The sequence below is a fragment of the Ammodytes marinus genome (assembly GCF_949987685.1).
Source record: "Ammodytes marinus genome assembly, chromosome: 13".
In the NCBI taxonomy this organism is placed as follows: domain Eukaryota; kingdom Metazoa; phylum Chordata; class Actinopteri; order Uranoscopiformes; family Ammodytidae; genus Ammodytes; species Ammodytes marinus.
Window position 1 is genome coordinate 9,831,607 of NC_137217.1, and position 25,355 is coordinate 9,856,961.

The following is a 25,355-nucleotide window of genomic DNA, read 5'->3' on the forward strand; positions in this document are numbered from 1 at the left end:
GTAGGACTGCTGTGATGAAGACCAAGATAGCTACACACGTGCATGTGCACACACACATGCAAACTGCAGTTAAAACCTGCAATCTAATCTTAGAATCACAAAAGCACCCCCCCCCCCCACACACACACACACACACACACACACACACACACACACACACATACAGTACCTCCAGCTTCAACACAATGCATAGGTTTAGATTGAACGCTTACTGCAGGAGCATGCATCACAGTCAAGGTATCATTGATACACCTACCATGACTACATCTGTGATAATATAGCTACTGTGTGTATTTCTTAAAATGATGACCACCCATTCTGTAAACTGTTAAAAATGGGCCAATCTCTTTTTTTCCTCCCTTGATACTCAATCAAATTCCTAAATTCAGAGGCCTCTAGTTTCATGTTGGTACCTATTTTACATTTCAGTGTGAGACTGGGTTGGTATGGCACTGGCACTGTGTGTTGCAAAAGACCTGTGGTGCTATGTGCAGAGCCGGGGGTAAAAGTACTGACCTAACTAAATAAAAATAATGAGCTGCATTGGATGTCCCTCACCAAGACCTCTATCTACTGATCATGACCTTAATCACAGTTTAGCAAAACGTTGGGACTCATGTGTCCACTTTGCTACCATTTTTATCTCATTCAAATCATGTGTGAATAAAAATAACTAAAAGTAGCATTTCAAAGTTTAAACGACATACTTATTTGTGGCAAATAACTGTGTATGGTTATGTATAATTCACCAGAACTGAATGACAAATACAACGGTGCGGTTAAGGGTTTTTAACAGGGTCTGAAAGCAATTCTTACGTCAATATAAGTGATATCTTACTTAGAAAATTACTAATGTATCTTCAAGGGGAAATCTGCGTTTCTGGATAATGCTTATTGTCAAAATCAGTTTTTGTTAAAATCAGTGAATATCTCCTCACGCTACCTGTCCGCACTGTGTGTGTGCTGAAAAGAAATCATGTGTGAGCCTAGGCTTTATAAATGGGTACTCACTGTAGCCAGCAACATGCCTGTGTCATATGTGTTAAAGATATTTTCTCTGGAACTGATTTGAAAAGAATGACTATTTTGTAAGTAGAAAGTCTGAAATCCTACAGTCATACAGCAATCAGGCAGATATATCACAAAGTGTATCACAGCAGCCCAGCGTATTGCTGGTGCTAAAAAGGCCTTTATTATAGAGTACAATGTCGCACCTTTTAAATGACTGCATATGTTGTGTGTCTGCCAGTGTACACAGTCAGGTTCAATATTGTGCCAACACATCAGAGCAGGAGAAGGTAGAAACAGTAGCAGACATAATGACCCAGTGTGTGAGGCAGGGCTGGCGTGGGTAGGGCCTCAGCACCATGCACAGGGTACAGCACCCTGCATGAATATCAAAAAGCTCCCTCCCTTTGACCTTGAGATTAATATTTAAAAGCTTGCTACAGTCTAGATACACACACACACACACACACACACACACACACACACACACACACACACACACACATACACACACAGTATTCGTTTGCTGTGTGCCCCGCAGCCAGTCGTGCACTGAAAGTCTTCCTCATTAACTGGCTGCTCTGTTTTGATTCTTGTATCTATGAATACTGAATAAAGGAAAAGCTGAGTATATACTGTATGTGTTATGATAGATGTGGTTGAATGAATGACACACCAGGTATAATGACGATGTATTTAAAAAAGCTCACGTATATCAAAACAGCCCACTGGTGACTCTTGCTATCACTGCTATGAATGATCTATATGTGGAGCGTGTTTCAAGTGTGTGGACGTTCACTTGTATACCCTACATCAATGAATCAAAAGAAAAGAAATAATAAACGGCAACTGGCTGGGAGATAGAAAAAAAATCTAGAATAAAAATGTAAAAACAATCTGTGATGCCTTAGAAAATGGTTGGTAATTATTGAAGTAGACATACCGGCAAACAAACCTTTTTAACCTGTACAACCTTTAGTTTTAGTTTTATTACTCGACTGACAATTGATTTTTTATTTTTTTTAAATCCAAATTATTTATTTTGACTTGGTTTCATGAAACTAAACAGCACATCAGAGGATAAGGTTGTCTAGAGGAATGTCATTAAAAGCAACTTTTTATCACAGAGTTTAGTCCTCTTTAACTTTGCTTTATGTATTTCACCCTGGTGTCCTTTTGAGCATTTCTTTCTCTCTTTTTAGTTTCTCCGGTAGAGAAATATTTTGCGTCTCCTGCTGTTTAGAATGTGACCAATGTTTGTTACAGTTTCAGTGTTCCCTCATTTTAGTGTGGGGTTTGAATTGAGTTTGACAAACTGTAAAAGCTGCACACATCTGCAACCTCTAATCTCTGCCTAGGTTAAAAAAACGCTTTAGGCTGTTTTTTTGTTGTTTTTTAATATAGGGGAGAACGGGGTAAGTAGGCACACTTTTTACTCTACTGAGAATTGCTCATCACCTAAACATCTTTCGATAGTCATTCCTACATTACATTGAAGCTTAAAGTGTTGGCTTGAAATGTGTACCCCTCACTTTTTCTATCTTATTGTAATAAAGAAGAAATTAATCATCAAAGACACCCTTACACATTGTGACAATCAACCCCATCAAGGGGTCGGTTGTCACACACTATGGGGTTGTTTGTCACAATGTTATCTTAATGGGAATAATCTTGAAAAGAAGGAAAGAAAGTAGAACTAAATTTGAAAATGCAATTGCATTGTCAAGTTGACAAATAGGCCTATATAACTTACTGTAGCCTTGGCAGCTTGTCTAGTTTGGGATGCACTGGGTTGTTTTGATTTTGTTGCCCTTTTTTCCTTTGCATGCTAGCTGCTTTTTCTTGCTCTATTCTATCCTTCTCTGGGGTGTCAGTGAGGATACAGCTTGACAATTTATTTCGTTATTGGGTTCCTTTTCTGGCTGTAGCCTTTGGATAACTTGTGACAACCAACCCCCCCAAAAATGTGACGACCAACCCCAACTTGAATTTTTTGCTAGCATCAAGGCCAACAACCATTTGACAACTAATTAGCTTGCTAACCACAATCTAAACTATAGTTTACCCTTCACACTTTTTATGGGTAACAAGTGTTTTGTTATAAACCCATTCTGTAAAAGCCTAGAAGAAAAATACTGAGGAGCTAAATATTTTCAATTTGACATGAAAAACACAAACAGTCCTCTCACCTCAAATTCAGCAGTCTAACTCCAAGGAAGACTATGTAGGTGACCTCTGATCCCAATTCTGGATATTTACATACCAAAATTTCACAAACAGCACCTTCTAGTTCCCAGATATAACGATTGTGACAACCAACCCGTGTGACAAATTACCCCGTTCTCCCCTACTGTATGTATGGGTCTTTGCAGGGCATCAGATCCTGGATCAGTGCAATATTGAAGTCTGACTGACTCTGACAAGACAAATACAGAGCTCATCTCTCATCACGCAATGAAAGCAGCAGAACGTTATCTATGGAAAATGTTACAAAGGGAATGTAGGACGATGTGCAAACAGTTCCTGCCAAGCTTCTGTAATTTGTTTGTGAGAGACTGCGGCTTAGCTTAGCGGATTCCTTGAAATCAAATCTGTGAAGCTGTTTGTCTGAGTCTGTTTGGGGTTTGGATCCAAAAAAATACAATTTGTATTGTTTCTGTGTCAATGTTTTATTGTCACTTTTAAGGAATTACTTACTTTTCTTAATCAGTAACGTGCACTTGATTGAGAGTCTGAACTTAGTTTATCACAGGCAGCAGGAAAGTAATGCTTGATGACTAATGTTTTGAAGTCTCTCCTTGGATTTAAAATGAAAAGTTTGACTAGGTGGTGTACTTGTGGCTGCCACTGTTAAATGCTCATCCATTCATCTATTTATTACAAAAAAAAATCAAATATTTATTTAACTGATCATGTACATGCGTTCTGTTATTGTGCACTTACTCATCATGGTTGGTTAAGAAAAGTAAAAATATGTTATGCAATAGTTAATGTATAATATAACTACATATGGTTACTGAGAGAATAGAGAATAGTGATGCTGTGGCTAACCAGGTTCCGTTTTTGAAATATCTGGTCAGAGCATTACAGATGGAGTTTGATGAATTACAGACCTGTCCATACTGTTTGGGGGGTAAAAGAAAATCCAGTGGGCCCCTTTGTTGACATACTCGTTTACAGAGCCTAGGCTCTGCTGTATTAACACCAGATATTATTTTTCCAGTGCACATACATTTGGACCAGGTAGCGGATTGTGAGGATATATTCACTGATTTAGACATATAGAGGGGGATTTTGACCACAAGCGTTCACCAGAATCACTAACTCCACCTGTACTAGTGTTTTCTTAGATGTATGATGTCACATGATTTGTGCACAATTTTTCCTATCCCCACACTCATTTCACCTACTCCATCAACCAACGATTCACACACAAACTTAATAAGCCACTTAATAATTAAAAAGTTCACAGCCACCTTAACAAAAAAACTAAACTAAACATGCCCTGTCACTGCCCTGTGCTCTTTCTTCCATGCAGTGTGCTGTAACCCTCTTGTGTCCACCGCTGTGAAGGATGCTAACACACACACAGACATACAGAGTGATTAGCGGATGTGACGTCTGAGGCTCATCTTTTGTTTCATCTTCCGTTCCTTCTGTGTTCCTCTGTGTTGAGCGCAGTGTGTGTGATGCCCCGGTGCAACACACTGCTTTATGGAGAGACCATGGGGAGGCAACCTCACTGCCAGAGCAGCTTTATTTTGCCAAGAGTGTGATCAAAGCTTCTGTGTGTGTGTGTGTGTGTGTGTGTGTGTGTGTGTGTGTGTGTGTGTGTGTGTGTGCACCAGAGTGTATGTGTACCATGAGAGAGAGTGTGTGTGTGTGTGTGTGTGTGTGTGTGTGTGTGTGTGTGTGTGTGTGTGTGTGTGTGTGTGTGTGTGTGTGTGTGCACCAGAGTGTATATGTACCATGAGAGAGAGCGTGTGTGTGTGTGTGTGTGTGTGTGAGTGTGATCTAGGATGCACTGGCTTTTGGTTGCATGGTTCTGAGTTGCTATATTTGATGTAAAAATGATCATTCTTGGCAGATGGGTCAATGTTGATATCAGACTATTATTGTATGTGAGTACCAGCTGCACCAAGCATACACTTATGAACTGTAACAAGCTACTCACTCCAAACAACAGCTCCCCTGCATGCAAAGCACATTTTTACCACATGGCCACCATATTTGACAATCTGCTGTTAAAGGAGCTGATTGGAGAATTGTATGGCAACAAGTGCATAGTGAGCCAAGTGGGACCACGTCCAGCAGCCAGAACAATGAAAGCAGCAATCAAATAATGATTCAGTGTCTGGTTATTGACAGGTGTTGACAGGTGTACCAATGGAATCACACAGGGCAAACTGCCAAAGGATCGCAAGTGCCGTTCAGGAGCCAACAAAATAAAATGTATCATTTATTTACCTGGTGTTTTAAAATGTCTTTATCCGAGCCAAGGCAACTATACCCTGACAGCTTATGTATTGAAGACACTGAGGCACAGTTACCAGGAAATCTTGCCACTCAGGCTGTCAATCAAATGAAGGTAAAGGGGCTTTGTGTTCAACACATTGCACTATGTTCCGCCCGTAAACAGTGTGCTAATAGCTTTAGCTCAACATGCTCAACATAGTGGGGTAAAGCAAAATACACTATTTTAGCACGTGGTAGGTTAGAAGTTTGTTTTCTTGATATCTTTTTTCACATGCATTCACTTGCTTCCGTTTCAGGGCCTTAGCATTGTGCATGCTGGCTCACTGGGACAGTTGGATCGGAACGAGCCCTTGATAATGTTCAGTAAAATCTGTGCTTTTCCTGCTATGAAAATAAAAAAATGTCGGCAGTGAAAAAAACCTATTTGCGCCACCAAGTGTACATTTTCAAACAAGTTTATTAGTAACGAAGGACCAAGCCTGAAGGAAAATGAACACAGGAAATAAGATCTATATATATACTGTCTATTAATAGCATATCATTTGTTAAGTCTAGTATGTTTATCCCTTTATAACATAAGTTGCATTCTGGATAATCTACACTTGTTTTGCACCATGTATTTAAAGCGGCCTCGTGTGTATCAAAGCTACAAAGGAAACACCCGGCAGGAGGTACAGTATTGACATGTCACACGCCCAACATGATACTACTACAAAGCTTCTCTCTATGATTTCATCCCTGCCTCTATCTCCCTTGCTCTCTTTTTCTTGCCTTATCTTTCCTTCCGGTGGTGCTCTCTCATTCTCTCATACATTCCCCCCCCCCCTCACCCACACAAACCCACCCCACACACTCACACACACATGCACACACACTCCCCGACTATCTTCTTATCACGCTCCCTCTCATCTCCTACGTGTCTCTCTCTCAGACACGTAATATCTCTGGGTATCTGCGTCTTACTTCCTGTACCTTTCTGTTCCTTCCGCTTCCACAACATCTTCCACTCCCTCTTTCCCTATTTTGATATCCTGCAACCCCCCCCCCCCCCCCCCAAACACATCTCCACGCAGCATCTATGAACACATCCCTCGTCTCTGTACTGCCTATATTTATCTCTCCCTTATCTGGATCTCCCTCTCCTTCTCTCCACACACGCACACATGCCTATCTGTCTGTATCGGGCTGTCTCCCAGTCTCAGTGGGGCTCAGCTCTCTCGTAAGGGACTGTGTTGCAGAGGGAGGGCTGATGAACCCCCCCCCCCCCCCCCATCCCAAAACGGTAAATTGTTTATTTCTGACAGCTTTGGCGGCCGCATTAAGAACCATCCCCATTACCCACTAAAAAAAAACAGATGAAGCAAGCGAATAAGAAAAAAAGAAACTAATGGAAGAAAACAAACAGACAAAAAGAAAAAAAGAAAACAAAAACAAGTCATATTCATCAGGGTAATTGTGTGGGTGCTTTTGGGTGCCCGGGCGGCCGCGTGCCGATGAGGGATGGCGCTGCTCGCGGGCCTCCCTAACGTCCATGAATCACAGCCAGAGTCGCTCGCCGGCCCTCAGCCCGCCATAAAACAAAAGATGGAGATGAAAAATGCAGCAATTAAGTGATTTGATTTCTGCTCTACCCCTCCTTGTCTTTCTTTTCCACCACCAGCAGCCCAAGCCCGTTTTGACCACACACACACACACACACACACACACACACACACACACACACACACACACACACACACACACACACACACACACACACACACACACACACACACACACACACACACAAACTAAAATACTAGCGCACACACACAATTAATGAATACGAGTATTCCTCTGCAAACCATGTGATGCAGACATGCAAACACTGGCATACATACCCTGATGATAACAAACAAAACATCACACCCACGCGTGCACGCACACACACGCACACGCACACACACACACACACACACACACACACACACACACACACTTAGTTTCAGTTAGCTCCTCTCACACAGACACGTGAAGGAATGAGAATTTACTTCTCCTACGTTCAGTTTATTATGCTGCTCCAGGCTTAGGGATGCTGCAACACTTAAATAATAAAGGGGATCACCTTGTGAAGATTGATGTGACAAATACGCTGGTACCAGGGATCTGTGCAGCACATGACACCTGACATCATCTCTGACTAATAAACTGTACTGCACAAGCTCGACAAAGCACTGTGTGAGCTATTAAGTTCACCAACAAAACAAGCCATTTTGTGCATCTATACTGGTCACAATTAGCTTAAAGCCAGATAGTAAATAATAAAGCAGCTATTTCAATAATATTAAAATTGTACCGCAGTGATTCAGTATTGTACTTTCATAAAGTTGCCGGCCTGGCAAGAGACAAAATAGAAAGGGTCAGTCTGTTTTCTAGTCACTGTAAGCCCACACACCAGTAGCTTCTTGACAAAGTGTCAGGCTCTGCCGCTGTTGTATTATCTCCGCGTGTCGATTCTTCATAAACACAGCATCCTATAACAATTGCTTTCCACATTAGCACATGAGCACATCCTGGCTACCTGTCTGTAGTGTCCAATGGGGGCACAATGCAAGACTTTAATTAACATATTTTCTTTTACCATTGAACTGAAACATTTTATCGCCCTCCTTTGTGCCTCTCTGGACCAAACACATTAGAACAATTTTCCTCCTACACGGTGGAGACTATATTTAAACACAGCACTCTATGAGAAATGTGGATGCTTTAACATTGTTTAGAATGGGGGGGGGGGGCTTGCTTAATGGGACTTGGCTAAGCATGTGTAATTAAGAGCAGGGGTAAGTGGTAAGCTGCAAAGTGCATGGTGTGTGTGTGTGTGTGTGTGTGTGTGTGTGTGTGTGTGTGTGTGTGTGTGTGTGTGTGTGTGTGTGTGTGTGTGTGTGTGTGTGTGTGTGTGTGTGGGATATGGTAGCAGCAGCATCAGGCCATGATGGAGTGCTTGGTGGAGCCAAACACCCATTCAGCTAGCCGTGTGCTCATTAATCCTGCCAAACTCCACTTGTTACATGCACGCACATGAAATCATGAGGCTAGGTAAACAGGGAACTGCTGCGATCCATCACTGCACGCCGGCAAACACGGGAGCACACTGATATGTAAGTGGACACACACATACACACACACATACACACATACACACACACACACACACCGGTGCAGTGTACAAGAGAAATGATAAGCGTACACCCATACCAACATTCAGTAAAAAAAACACACATAGATCTGCATGAACCTGACAAATGTACAGCGATAAACGGATGCAAAAACCAAGTCACGCAATTCAAATGATTTTTTTTTCATTATCTGTAAGCACATATAGCATTATTTCTCCCTTCAGAATGTTTGCTTTGCTTTGTGTTGTTGAGATGTAAGGGAGAGGGTCACGATATCAATCCAGAAATAGTTCCCCTTTGTACGTTACAGAGACATAAGATTCCAGCGCTGGTGAAGGCATCCACTTGCTATTAGTAGAAAGAAATACTGCCACAAAGCCCGGGAAGAAATCAATAGAGCTTGACCCCGGTTTGACCTCTAGTTGAATGGAGAAGTTATGGTACCACACACTGGCCTTGACATTAGCTTATTTGATGTGTATTTTCCCGACAACAGCTCTCCCTGTGCTCCATCTCTCCCTCCTTTCTTTCCACTCTTTCTCCTTTTCTCTCTCCATACTTGCTTCAATTGCTTTGTTTCCTTCTCCTAAATGCTTGTGAATACGCACACAGACACACATGCACATATGTACACAGAAGCCCACACACACAGCCACACACACAAAGACACACACAAAGACACACACACACACACACACACACGTCACATGACAAATGCAGTCTAGAGGCAGGTTACACAGCCCAGTGGTTAGATGCAGTGCTGGAGCAGATCCGTTATATCTGTACGCCTGCCTGGCTGCAGCATTTACTGAAGCCATCAGTGAAACGACATTCCATATATCTTTGACAGAGAGGGGGGAACAATAGTATTTACACCAATTTAGGGAAGGGCGGGGGGGTTCCAGTTAATGGCCAACTTTTTTTTTCCCTCTATAACATCCAGCTTTCAAAATGGCCACCCTTCAGGAGGACAGATGAGACCTGCTCCGAGGCTGCTACTCACATGCTCATAAACCCCATTACAAAAGCACGTAAAAACACGACAACTCAAAACAAGGTAGGGCATTAACAAACAGGCCCGCTCTCTATGTCACAGGCACTCCATAAGCTGCTTAATAAGATACTAAATCCATAATGCAAATAGACATGGCCATAAACCAACCAATGTATCGCCAATACAAACAGCAGAAAATCATGTCTTTGTTTTATTTCCTATTTTACAATGACATCTTTCACTCTTCTTCCACTCTCTTCTCACTGCCTGTGTGTTTAAAAGGTGCGGCTACATGGTTAAGTCAATTGATCATCTCATTATATTTACCCAGAGCGCTCTTGCTCCACGGAGACAGCCTGGGAACACAAGGCCTAATAAGGTCAAAGGTCAAGGGTCACCCAGGGGCCAATCAAGGGTTAGTGGTGGGGCAGGTTCAGGTTTAGGCCGGATGTAACAAAGGTCAATGGGGTCAGGCCAGGTCAGGGGGAAAAAAGGGTCTAGCTGTGTGTTGGGGATGGTAAAAGGGTGTCATTCTCCCAAGTGTAAAAACTAACATATGCATAGATTGACACTGCAGATGTGGTCAAAGAAGAGAAGAGGTTTGCAATTATACCAATGGGTCAAATTTAGAGGTAAAGATTTTTTTTTATATACTATCTATGGATTTAACCCATGATCTTAAAATGAATACTTCCGGGTATAACCCCTTTTTATTTCAGTAACAGTTTAACGTTACTCTATTACTTATGTAGTAGTAGAACAACAGTTCTTCCAAAATAAAAAAAGGCCCTGTATGTAATAATTTAATCCTCTTGTTTTCTCAGCACATTCTCGTATCTCTTTTACTACATGTTATATTATGACCATTTTTTACAGTGTGGACCTGAGGATTTTGCCAGATTTACCCTGGCAATTATACTGGATTTTCCATTAAATCTCCAAGTTGTTTTGTATTAAAATAACTAAAGGTTAAAAACTCAAAAGTGGGAATATTCAAAGGCTTGTGCAAAGTGGCATATGTGGAAATTAGCTGTTAACACAAAGTATAGATAATGCTGAAGGGAACATCATTAGTTTTGCAGGATGGCCATGATGTACCAGAGTTCTGAGCTAATGAAAAAGCTGACCTGATGGCACTAGAATGGAAGTTGAAGGATCTAGTAATTATTAATCCACTATTGAGCACACACGGACAAGCAGACATATTCTAGTCTGTTTCCCCTGAAAACTGGAGCAGTGTATTTATGAAACTCCCAGGTATTCAAAGGATGAGTTTTTCTTAAACATTCACAAACAACTATCTAGATTATGGTGCACAGAAAAGGTAGAACTAACTAATAGGCAACAGCTCACTCTAGTCCAATTTCCTCCTCCTATGTTGGCTTCCTATAACGCAGAAATGACCCACTGAACACTTCCAACCACTGTATCAGTACCTGACTGACGGAAGTGGAGCTCTGCCTCCCTCCTGCCCAGCCGACACAACACAAACAGACTTACAATGAAGCCTGTATTAATGGAGACCTGTCAATCACAGCAAAGCCATCCATCACCAGGCAATATACAAATGATCATCTCCTCTGCAATCATATTCACCAGGCGAGAGCAAGTATACAGCCACACACACACACACACACACACACCTACACACACTGTGGATAAATGCACATACACAGACAATCAAACACAGGCATAAACAAAAGTACACACATTCACATTGAAAATGCACATAAACATATACACACACAGCTCATCCAGTGTTGGGCGCCCAGACTGTAGAAGTCATCAGGGACCTGTAAAGCATTACCCTCTGTATGACTCGCGCCACTCCAGAAATAGCCTCTGTAATGTATTCTTACCGCCACCGTCTCTTTTGCACAATAGTGCCCTTAATAACACACTCCATTTCTGTTGGCATAAATAAGGGCTCCATTTCCATCTTATTTCATGCAAATGAGGAGCGCCGGCGCCCAAACAGGTAGTGGGAGTAGTGTGTGAGTGGAGTGTGCAAGTGTGCAGTCGCCGAGTGTAGTGGCATGATTGGGGACCGGCGAATTCAAATGAGCGTTGGAGAGGGACCCCACAATGTGCCAACGACTCCCACGCCAGCCTTCCAACGGTGTGACAGACAACGTCACTTACTGGGCCCCGCAGCCTGCGCAGGGTGCCATTACAGGGGCCAGCGCAAAACCAATATTTATCCAGGCAAATGGTTCTCTGGAGGGAGATTATTGATGCCAACACAAGAGTTGCACTCCAGTAGTAGGCGCTGGTGCAGCCCACTATACATATCATCACAGTCATTTGAAGGTTCCATTGGTTGGCTGTGTTTTGGAGAGCAGTGATTGGCTGCCTTTCTTTAGTAACCATGCCGAGTACAAGAATCCACAGCGGGGGAGCATCTGGATTGACGGTTTCACACTGGGAGATCATGTGACTGACAAGGACAGGCTTTCCCTGAGAACATGTATGCACACAGATCATGTTAAAGTAATCTTTCAATAGCGCTGCATTAGGTCGCCTGCTGTGACATCACCATTATTGATGTGGTCAGAATTAAAACGCGGCTACATGCTCCAAGTGTCCATCCGTCAGGAGTTTGCACCGTGGTTGTTCATAAGTGCTCTTCATCATTTATTTGCAATGCATCTCTTTTCACGGCTAGTCTCTTCTCCCTCTGTTGAAATGGTATCTCAGTTTTTAGCATTTTTCTATTTATTGAGTTATTTTTCATTGTTATATTCTGTTGCCTATATTTTCCACAATGTTTAAGTTTTCCAATGTCTTGCCCTGCTTTCCAAATTGCATACTCTGTCGTTTTGCTATACTACAGCTGTTCATGAAAGGTATGTAGCTTGCAAGCAGTATGCTCAAATTAGGACAAATTAGTTAGTCATAACATTGCACCTTGAACCTGACCCTTTTGCATATGTATCTGTTGCATCACTATTTGGAAGCTCAATTGATCTGATGTAGGATTGTGGGTCAGAACAACCAAAATAGCAAACTTTTTTGCATATTGCAAAATAGGACTTGATGTAGAAGGGCATACTGCATTTGACTTGTTCTGCCAAACTAAATAGTATGGAGGTTTAGGTATTCACTTAAAAAACAGCTTACATATGAGGCTCCTTCTTTAGTCCAGTTAGTAAAACCACCAACGGTAGCCTTTCCTCTGCAGCAACACAAAATCATATTCAGGATCCAAAAGTAATCTATTTGCGAAAGGATTCGGATCTCAGAAAATCAAAACCTAAATCCTAATTCATTTCTTAAGAAGTACAAAAACAGGCTGAAAGGCCAGGGGCAATGCCAGCGGGAACAGCTGATTGCTGGAGCAGCTTCACTTGCATATCGACTGTAACCTCACACTGAGAGGCAGGAGGACGGGTGTGGGAAAATGTCCTGCTGATGTCCAATGTTATTGTCCTTTCATTTCATATCTGGTTATTGGGTTTGTCTCCATCCATGGTGCCGTTACTCGTGTCTCTCTTCTTGTTTGTCAGTCGAGCTGTGTAGGCGGCTTTCTGACGGCTTGTTCCTTGGCCTTTATTCTGTTGATGAAGTTTGAGTTTCTTATTTTTTTTTCTTTTGCTAGCCTTCTAGTCTTCTGCTTTTCCCACACATCAAACGTGTAGGCAGACATGAAGGTAACACTTTCTGTGCAAAATACATACCCGGAATCAGGTGTTAGCAACGTGGCCGTGGGGGGAAAAAAGGTATAGCTTCAGCCACTGGAGATTGATTCAACATTCATTTCTTTCGAGGTTCTTCCTTTCCAAGTTGATCATGATTACATAACGCATTTGGCCCTAGAGGGAGTGAGTTGGTTGGAGCGGGGAGTTGTTGCCGAGGAGAAAAGGTTTACAGGGGGCGGATGGTGGTCAGATAAAACAGCTCCACGCTCGCTTCAAGGAAAGGTTAATGTCTCTCTCTTTCTCTCTCTCTCTCCATTTCTCCATCTCTCCGTCCTCCCGATTTCCCAGCTGAGGTCTGTGTGACTTACAGCAGGTCCAGACTGCATTAGATTAAATCATAAATTACCCGCCCACCCCCATATCTGCATCCCCCCCTCTCTCCCTCTCTATCTCACTCGTTCCCTCTCCCATCCTCTCCCTATCTCAATCTCCCTCTCTCCCTTTATTCTCCTATATTCCATTCCCCATGTATTTCCTCCTGCTCTCCCCAACCATTATTTTCTCCCCAGCTCTAATCATCATTCTCTTTTCCCCATACTCTACAATGTGAATGGCTTTGCTGTTCCCAGGACTGCTAGGAGTGGGTTTGGACAGAAGGCCATGTGGGTGAATGCTTCGCTATAGTGTGCTATGTGTTATTTGGTCTTAGAGTGTGGGTGTTTGCGAGCATGGGAAAAAAAGGCCTTGGTGCCAATAAATTATACTGTATAATGTGATGTCCTGTTTCCTCAGTGTGCAATACAGATTCATCCTTTGGTTCATATGGGTCTATGTGGTAGGCTGTAAAACCTCCCTACAGTAGTAAGGGAGCGTACACTTTCCAAAGCCAAGGACAATAGAATTAGCCAACTACAATAGTTTCTGGGCTTACAGGTTTAGAAAGTGGATCTTGTTCACAACCAGCGTATTGACTTTGTAGTATTTCCCCCACTGTGACGTAGCTGGTTGGTTGATTGATACAGCCAGAGTTTAGGCTAAGGGTTGTAGGACTGTCCTGCTCTTTTTCAGATTTTGGGAAGTTCACACTCCACCAATTACAACTAATATAGAGTTCATAAACTAGGCAGCTCAAAGGGGCTCCATAGAGTAAACGTGTTGAAAAACGTTAATTTGATGTGGAAAAAGAAAGAAGTAGTGTTACTGCAATGCCAAATTGTTTAAGTTATCAGGAAAATAATACTGAGGAGATGACAGACATATGCCTTCGACAAAAAGAAGATGTTGTGCAGTGTATAATTGGATTAGAGAGGTCAGTATAGTGCAAGGATAGTGACAATACGGAAGTGGACAGGCGTACACATATTTATGTGAAGACCCAACACAAATGGGGCCTCTGGCTAATGGTCGCTTCTCAGCCCGATTAAACCCCTCCTGACTCTACATATTGTGTATGGCTGAGGTCTATGTGCATCAATCCATTTAGTTCAGCAGTAGAGGATATCCAGAGACACTGATATCCTATTGTGGTTCATTTTCAATGCATTTTTTTATTTAGCATCCTAATGTTCTCACAGTTAAAATAGGTCTCTTCTTTATATCCTGTATATATTCTTGTTTTGGCAAATGCAGCTCTGCCCCCTAGTGCGCACAGTCATTTCTCCCATCCACGTGTGATAACAGAGAACCTAGTTGAACGTCTGCACACGTCACCTGTTATTGTTTATAGACTTACAGTCACGGAGGCATGTTCCAGGCTTAACATAGCATTGGTGGGATGAGTGAGAGCCCAGGCAAAGGAGAAAGAAAGAAAAAAGGAACAAGAAAAAAACAACAGTCCTTCCATTCAACACCCCCCCCCCCACACACACACACACACACACACACACACACACACACACACACACACACACATGCACACACCTTGCTCCTACACCCCGCTGAAAGGAAAACAGGGAGAATAAAATAGAGTGACCCCACCACTATAGCAGCTCTCTCTTTCTCTCCCCCCACTGCTCTCTTCTTCTTCTTCCTCCCCCTTGCCGTGTGAAATCAAATTTCCATGTGGCGCCAGTATCTGTTGCACAGCGAGGTGATTTATCAGGGATGCAAAGAGCATGCAGAAACAATCTTTATTACATCCATTTCCTGCTTGTCAGCCGGGATCATGTTGGCTGTTCATTAAAGGCGCGGCGCAGGTGAGGAGAATGCATCCCGATGCCTTGATAGATTGTCTGCTCCCCCGTGGTGACAGCAGCTGGATGGATTGAACAGTGGGGGGAGGGGGGGAGGAGGGAGGGAAGAAAAGCGCTGACTCCGTGCGCTGCCCCTGTCACACACACTTTTACATAGCCAGACCAGTGTCATTTTAACCAAACAGCCACCCCCCACACACACACACACACACACACACACACACACACACACACACACACACACACACACACACACACACACACACACACACGCACACGCAGACTTCTGACACTCTTTGGACTGAAGCCAGGAGCCTGCTTTAATGCATGGATGCATACACAAAACACAGTGAGCATACAAATACCACCAGTATTTATAGACACTATTATGAAAATACAGAGACACACTTTGTTACGATGAGGTTTATGTTGTTACATTCAATGCAACATATTTTCTGCCCAATTTAAGAAAGGGATATGCTAAAATATATATATATATATATATATATATATATATATATATATACATATTTAAATAACCCAAAATTACACTTGTGCAGGTCCTACTGCTGTGTTGCTCGGCGACCACTTTGTTTAGCTACTTGTCAAGGACTTTTGTTGCTTGCTGGTGAAAGATAATCATGATAATCATGCTCTTATTATTTTGTGCAAAGGAGCATCTCAACAGCAGCCGGCTGTGTGTTGTTCAGTGGGTTGTGTGTGTAACACTTTCTCAAATGCACAGTGATTAGGGGAAATTATGGCTTGTTTTGTTTACTCTGCATGGGAAAAATACAGTGTGTGCTCGGATACTAAGTAACATGATGGAAGTCACTAAAGAGCTAACTATACACGGGCCTGGCTAAGTGAACACGTCCAAAAAAAAGTGTGGCATACCATACCAGTTAGACTAGTTCTTTTCATTGCAGGGGTATGTTTGTGATGTCTGTACAATCAAAAAGTCATATAACATTGGATGGTAAGTACTAGAATATGGGGAGTTAGTATTTTTAATATTATTGTGAATATTGTACTATTTGCATTATCAGTGTGCCTTTAGATGAACTGTATCATGACATCTTGGATTATTACAAAGAAAACCAATTAAAACATTTGCTGTACACAGTTCTAAAAGTACACATTTCATTATCCTAATAGACTTTTTAGAATTGCAAGGATTCTGCAGGACATTGACACACTCAGTGACACACAGCGCGAGCAGACAGTAGAGTAAATGCTTTTCACGATGTACGGACACACCTCATTAAGTCAATCAGCTGAGGTTGTAGAATATCAGAAATACAGCTCTACCTCTATACAGCGGCTACGTAAGCATTCAGAATCAGCCATAAAATGTTTTATCACACCTCTTACATCAACAGATAAATACATAAATACAGCTCTGCGTCTATACTGGGCTTACATTATCCCCTCAGTGGACAGCTTTCAAGGTTTGACTACAAAATCACAGCGTGTACTACATACTGTAATTCATAAAACATATTAAAAAACATGCCACAATGTCTACATCTGCTATAGAGTGCAATAAAGAGAGAAGACTCTGATGTGTATCTGTGTATATCCTACATACTATCAGAGGACCATTTCCGTGCTCTCTGCACATGTTCCTAATATTAAACAGTTTTGCATTCAAGGAATCTCAACTCAGTGAAGTCATTGAAATAGCTTGGGCACTGCTCAACTTAGTGTATATCCGCTCTCTCTTTCTCTCCATCCATCCATCCCTCCATCTACCTCCCTAATTTGTGTCCTGTGTTTCCGCTGAACCAATGACTTGTAATGACAATGGCATAAGCGCAGATCAATATTGGAGCGCTCGACAGCGTTGATAGCAGGGTGAAAGGCACACTTGGGCTGTCGGGGGACAAGGTTGGTTGATGCCATGTCATTGATAAACCTATGTCACTGCTCATTATCGGAGCTCAATGACAACTGTATTTACATCGATGTACATAGATGGCAATTTCTAACAAACTACACAAACAGATAACAAATTGTTTGGTATTTATCAAACATGCATGTGACTCCATTTACGCTAAATATGACCTGTTGAAAATAAATATACTCATACAGGCTCAGTTACATACAGATACACCCCCCCCCCCCCCCCCCCCCCCCGTCAACCACATCTCTCTGAAAGTTCTTAATACAAAGCTGATACAGCTGATTTTTAAAAAGTCCATTTCAATGTCTTAGAGCTCAAAGTCACAGCAAATGAGCAAAGACATTCACTTCTCTATGATGTCAGACAACAAAAAGTGACAATTTCTCACACTTAGAGAGCTGGAACTATAGAACTTCCATTTTAGTATAGTTCATGTGGTTAGACTGTTAGTGATATACAGTAGTCTGCCCAAGTGGTCATGGTGCCAAAACTGTGTGCACAGGTGGGTTTGTTTGAAATGATGCTACACCCACTGTTTACAGATACACTGTATAATGACAAACTCTCGCTCTACTCATGAGTAATTGCTGTGAACCAGTGACACAACACTAAATGTAGTCCTGTCCTGCTAAACCAAACCGTTTTAATTGACACCTCCACCAGGTAAATGAATGGTACACTTTGCAGAGAACTGCAGTCCCCAAAATAGACATCGGAAACAGTGCAATTTCACATATAAACAGGGTTGTAAATGTCATTTTTTCAATGTATGTTCAAAATGAAAAACGTAGATATATGTTTATGGGACAAACTATCCATTAATTGTATTGTTGACAGCCGGTTTGTTTGTCTGAAATGTGGGAAGTGATTTACCCTCCATTACACTTGTTACCACTAGGGGTTTGTTGTTGCACATTGGTTAATATACATACATTTTACATTTAAGCCTCTTGAAATTAAAATCTGATTTAATGCACAGAAATAACTGTAAACAAGGTTGATAAACTAAATTGTGCACATGGACATTAGCCAACGAGACCCCTGATTTCATGGAGCTGTGGTATGTGTTGTTGTTAGCTGTGGTTCGGCTGATGTCCATGAGCTACAGTAATGAAATCAATCTATTTCAAATATATCTAATGGTGCAACCGTGAGAGAGCAGGAGTCAGAAGCAAACCCAAACACGGGGCACACAAATTGAAGGTGGCACAGTGAATGGGATCCAATGCTTGCGGAGGACAGGCCTCAGATGCCAATTACATTACCTCTAAAACAGAGGGATTGGATTGAGGGATGGAAAATAGAGGAGGAGGAGGAGGAGGAGAAGAAGGAGGGTGGGGGAAGGTGGAGGTGGAGGTGGAGGCGCCTTCACTCAAAGAAAAATTATTTATTTCATTGTGATATTAAAATCAATAGGGCATCGATTGAAAGGTGGCTAAAGGTGAGCGTACATGATCCTTTGGCTGTAAGAGGCAGAGTGTGTATATGTGTGTGTGTGTGTGGGGGGGGGGGGGGGGCGGGGGGGCAGAAAGAGGAAAGAAAATAAAGAATGGTAGCCAGAGGAAGAAGTCACATCCTAGTTAACAAAGATTGAACAGGAATAAAGAAGAGGAAAGAGAAAGAAAGAAAGCAAGAAGGAGAAAGAGAAGGAGAGTGAGGGAGCTCTGGCTCGGTGGAATCAATACAGAGAGGTGGAGCAGAGTACAATAGCCTCAGAGGAGAGGAGATGCAGTGGTGCAAGTCTAATACTCTCTGTCTCGTGCACACGCGCGCACACACACACACACACGCACACACACGCACACACACACACATACACACACATATATATATGCACACACAAATACATTAACACACATACACACACACACACTCGCCCCCTCTCTGAATCCCTTTTGCTCTTGCTTTCTCCTGACATTTCCCTCTATATCCTTCCTCTATTTAATTTCTTTCTTTCTTCCTCTCTCGCTCGCTCATTCTGTGTCCACCCTCCACCACTCGCCACCAATACCCCCGCGCGCACACACACACACACACACACACACACACACACACACACACACACACACACACACACACACACACACACACACACACACACACACACACACACACACACACACACACACACACACACACACACACACACACACACACACACACACACACAGAGTAGCTGTCTGTATGCAGAAGGCTGCAGTAGAGCAAAGAGAGGGCCTTCTGTCCAAAGCAGTCCACCATAATAGCAGCATCTTTCATCAAAAACAGGCGGTGAAGTAACAATCAACACTTGTGCAAACACACACACACACACACACACACACACATACAAATATTGCAATTCTCAGAATAGGACATTTTCGACCAGACACATATTTAGAGCCACTTGGATACAAAAAAAGTGTCACATGAACACTTTAACACACACACACACACACACACACACACACACACACACACACACACACACACTCTATCAGCACTTGAGAGTAGTGAGGCTTCAATTAGTTCTTGATGAATGAGCCCATAAGATGCCTCTCTCTCATTTCCCTTGTTGCCAGATATCCCAGCAATCAGAGAGAAATGAATTCTCATAGTGGCGTGACTGAGACGAAGATGATGACGGTGGTGGTGATGAAGGGGGGTGTGTGTGTGTGTGTGTGTGTGTGTGTGTGTGTGTGTGTGTGTGTGTGTGGGGTGGGGGCGGGGGGGTTGACTAACATAAATCATTCAGCCCCTCTCCACTGAGCGGGCCAGAGTTCAGATTCATCACACCAAGCCTGACAAGTCATCGGTCGCCAATCTCAAATCTTTTTGGAAAAGTGCTGTCTCAAACTATTGCATAGAAGAAATTGCATTATACAGTTTTGTAATTAAAATAAATTTGCTTTTCATATATTTTAGATGACAGCTCCTGGTCACAGTGTATTAAGATCAAAGTGGTGGGTTAACATCGAAAATAACATCTGTTATCGAATGAACCAAAGCATGAGTCCTGTAAAAATTCCAAAATGAGCGCGTACTATTAAGGCAAAAATTCCTAGTAGAACCGTGTGTGTGTGTGTGTGTGTGTGTGTGTGTGTGTGTGTGTGTGTGTGAGTGTGTGTGTGTGTGTACTCACCATCATCGCGTACTATTAAGGCAAAAATTCCTAGTAGAACCGTGTGTGTGTGTGTGTGTGTGTGTGTGTGTGTGTGTGTGTGTGTGTGTGTGTGTGTGTGTGTGTGTGTGTGTGTGTGTGTGAGTGTGTGTGTGTGTGTGTACTCACCATCATCAATGATGCTGACCACTACTCCATTACCGGTGATGTTGTTTCTCCAAACTGGCATCACATTCAGGTCAAAGCCACTGGACTTGTACTCGCCCTGTGCAAACTAAACACATGTACACACACACAATTGTTGTCAAACATAAACCCAATTGCATCCCTTACCAACTCACAAGTCTAAAAAAAAAACTACCTGGAAACACTGACATGGCTGAGAGAGTATTTTTTTTTCATTTTTGTTTGCACCTGTTTGGATTTATTCTGTTGGGAAAGCAGAGGTTGTATTTATGCATATCAGATGGTACAGTCTAACTCTTGGCATGCAATTGCACTAGCGTTTCCACCTGCTCATTCCCTTTCTCACCTGACCTCTACATGGTTCTGCATAGCACCTGCCTAGCTGCACAGGCACACATGTGACTACATCTCAAAATTCTTCCTGCTCCTCCTAGTTATGATTTTTTTTATTTGTGTCCTGACCACTTCTCCACATTATGCTGTTATGTTATGTATTGCATCATTGCCAGACATAAACTGAAAGTCATATACATATGATTAGAGGGGCAATGTGTTTGAATCTGAAATGTTTAATAGTTGTAACATTACATTGTACTTACTTTCTTGCATTATCTTACTTTGTGTTGCACTGTGCCACCTTTGCATACACACAACCTTATCTGTGCCAACAGTAACAGAGAACTAAACTGCTGTAAATAATTCTTTATTCTGCACTTTCTGAAAATCATAGAAATAGTATGAATATTTCTCTCCCTCTACTTCCATAGTGATTGAATGTGGAATGTGTTTACACTTTAACTATGATGATGATGATGATGATGATAGCACTTGTCAAGTTCACTTTTGTTATTGTCCATTGCTAATGCTAGTTGCAATTAAATCATTTCCAGTCAGGATCTCATTTGCCTTATTGCCCACTCAGGTTGTTTTTGTTGTGCTCTACTCTATAAAGTCGGTGAAAAATACCTTCGGCAGAATCTGTATAACGTGTGCACATACGGACACATTTACTGGAATTTGTTGTATTGTGTGTTTGTTTATGTGAGGGAATGTGTGCACATACTTGTGTCTGAGTGGACCAATGTGCCCATGAGGAGTTCATGAGCAAGTCACAGGGACAGATCTTTCATCTTTACACCAAATCCACCCACACAAACAAAAAAAGAAAAACAAGAAAAAACACAGTCAAGTACACAAACACACACACACACACACACACACACACACACACACACACACACACACACACACACGTAAAGCAACAACGCCTGAACGGTGAGACAAAAGAGCCGTCACTGCAACTCCCCTGAGCTTTAGTAGCCCCACACACTACACACAGTCACTTGAAAACAAACACTACCACCTTCATACAATTGCAATAACTCAACAGCTCTTTAACCATGCACATTGAAATAGTAATGCATATAAATACACACACACACATATGCTCAAAAGGTACACAAAATATAAACTTGAAACAACACAATAACTGCAGACAAACATTTAAAAACACACCCAAAAAGGTAGAGAAAAACACACACACACACACACACACACACACACACACACAGACACACATTTGAGGTCCACTGTTGTTCCCGTCAACGACACATAAAGTTATCCCAAGTGTTAAAGTTTGTATTCAGCACTGCCCCTGCAGGCTGGAGCAGTGACTTGATAGGCTCACAAACACAAGCAGTGTTTTCACACTCCTGCATAGTGTTTCAGACTAGGCTTTTTAACAAGCTATTTAACAAGCTGCTCTTCAAACTGTTCATAGTAATGACCTTTACATAAAATAAGGCAACTGGTGTGATAGATATTTATCAAACATGATCAAGAAAATATTATTGATATGATTAAAACCTAGATACATATAATGAAGCATATTCTACCTGCAGCCACTTTATGAATAATGTATAGCTTGAATATGAATTTCTTCTAAATGAAAGTGGCTGTGATTATTGTCAGCATAATAATGTCACCTGGAGATGAATTGCAGTGAAATTATACATTTTTGAAAGACATCAAATCAATTATTTGTATATGTAGGCTACAATACTGCACCTATTCAGTACTTCACTAGTTAAAAAACATCTGCATTTATATTATAAAACTATTCTATTCTATTCTATTCTATTATATTCTATTTTATTTAAAAAAAATAATTATAAGCAACATTGTTCAACACTTGCTTACTGTATGTTTTTGTATGTGATTGAGGAGGTTACATCTAAGTAGCAGTGCTGATTGTAGTGTGTAAGAATACCACAGATGAATAGAGACAGCTAGCAAGCTAATATACGCCAGAGCACGAGGAGGACCGGCCCTTGGAAGTGCATACACACACACATAAACACACACACACATGGGATACACAGACACACATATGTACTGTACATATGTGTGTCTGTGTATCCCATGTGTGTGTGTGACAAGCACTTTTGTGAACTCGGATATAAGCCCACAGAGAGGCATCTTGAATGCTGACTCACTTCACAGACAGAAGTGTGCGTGTGGGTATACTGACACACACACACACACACACACACACACACACACACACACACACACACACACACACACACACAAACAGACTGTCAAGAAGTAAAAGCCAAAACCACACGCCTTACACTCACTCACAAACACACACAGTCGTGCACAGAATCCGAATCATGTGTTGGAGCAGTGGAAAACAACCAATGTAGCACACACACACACACACACACACACACACACACACACGCACACAAACACACCAACATATTTATGCACACACATGCACAAATGCTCATAAATACCAGTTTACAGAGGTCATGCACCACGAGCGCACTAACAAAATACATCCACACACTCCCTCCATGCAGAAGACACACGTGCAAAGAGACAACAAACACTCCATCTGTTCCCTTCTGCCTTTATCTTGACTGCCCCTCAGCTACAGCGTTCTATCTCTCTTTTTCTCTCTAACACGTACACAATCCACAGCAAGCACGTACAGGACGCCGTATGGATTTCAGCAGCTTTGAACAAGCTCCTCTGGAAAAGGTGGACTCAGCCTAGGCAAGGGTACAATGGAGTCCACTTGCCTTTTGTGTGCGTGTGCGTGTGCGTGTGTGTGTGTGTGTGTGTGTGTGCGTGTGTGTGTGTGTGTAATGCTCACCTATGATGTACACACCAACTTTTAGTAAACATAAATGCCAATCTAGCTAACGTACACACACACACACACACACACACACACACACGTTCGGTCCTGGCAGGCTACCAACCCTGAGCAGATTACTGACCCTCAATCAATATCCACGTCCACCAGAGGCTGATTAAACACAACAGAATGAGAGGAGGGGAGGAGGAGGGAGAGAGGGAAAAAGGGAGAATAAGAGAGAAAGAGAGAGGTGTCCTCAACTTTAAAAATGATTAGCATTGTTCTTGATTTTTTTATTTAATGGATGTAATGAATATATATGGTTCAGCATAATGTAATCAGGCTATAGGCTATTATTATTATTATTACTATAGCTCAATTGTAAAGTCTTTTGACAATTGCTATGCATTTGCTTTTAATCAACAAGCATGTCAATAAGGTTTCAGAATTAAGAGTGGTGGTGACAAATTGTGCCAAATAGCACTCCTATAGAAAAAAAAAGCTGTGTCAGATTTTTCTTCTCCTTTGTATTCCACCCATCTCTCTTTCCTCCACCTCTCTCTCCACTGCCCTCTGCCCCCGTCCTGACTCTCATCCCTCCATCTTGCCCCCAGAGCTGAGCTGTCAATCAATGGGTTGGTGGTTGCCATGGTGAATCCCTGACCCCGCCTCTCATCCTCCTCCTGGCTCTGTCAGATGAGATTACCCCCCCACACCCCTCGCCTGTCAATCAAGGACACCGGCCGTGTCCATTGGCTAAGCCCTGCCGCCCTAATATTTGTGTGTACTGTATGTCTGGATACTTGGCACTACCATAATGTTGATTTATTATAATTACAGGCTGAAATTATGGTGCTGACTATAATCTGGCAATGTGAGGATTGTCCGTGATTTGTGTGAACCAGACACAGTTGTGAAATTACAGAACACATCGCGGAAATGCAAATACAGGCAATCAGTAGGACTGGCTGAAATGTCTTCCAAGTAGTCTTGAGTAGGGCTGGGTAATTGAACTACCAATAGTTTATCTTCATACTTAAGAGAAATGTTTTAATCTTTTTATTTTAAATGTACATAGTAGACCATATTGTACTTACAATTTTTGATGTCGGTATAGATCGGTGAAATCTATCCTCTTAAAAACATATTTTTTTAAGAATAGTGAAGCGCAGGACATTTTACAGCTTGAAAAATAAACTTCTGGACAAATGAAATAATGCTGACACCATTGCTGAATTATCTTTTTTGTACTGTCATTTGCTGTTAATTATTGGTCAACAACACGTGCACCATCTGTATACTGTATGTGATACTCTAACATCTGCCTTTACCTGCCCAGCAAGTTGAGCTGGCTCTAATTATTCGGACACAAAGAGGTTCTTGTACGGAAAAAAAAAGTATATAAACTGTATATATATATAAATATATAATAATAAATAAATATTAAATATAATCTAGAAGAAAACATTTTCAAACAACGCCTAGTCCTACTTATTAGCTCGTTTTGTTTCATTAAATGGTATCGTCAAAGTCATCTTCAGTATAAGCTTAC

At 41.9% G+C, this 25,355-nt stretch overlaps 1 protein-coding gene across 1 annotated transcript in view; it reads right to left on the reverse strand.

Moving 5' to 3' along the window:
- LOC307259117 (proprotein convertase subtilisin/kexin type 4-like) overlaps positions 1 to 25,355 on the reverse strand; it is a gene marked incomplete at both ends in the record, with an annotated part of 161,734 nt that overhangs the window by 104,385 nt on the left and 31,994 nt on the right. The window contains one exon of the mRNA XM_080038851.1: positions 20,638 to 20,743. Within this exon, the coding sequence (XP_079894977.1) occupies positions 20,638 to 20,743 (106 nt within the window). The remainder of the gene's footprint in view (positions 1 to 20,637; positions 20,744 to 25,355) is intronic.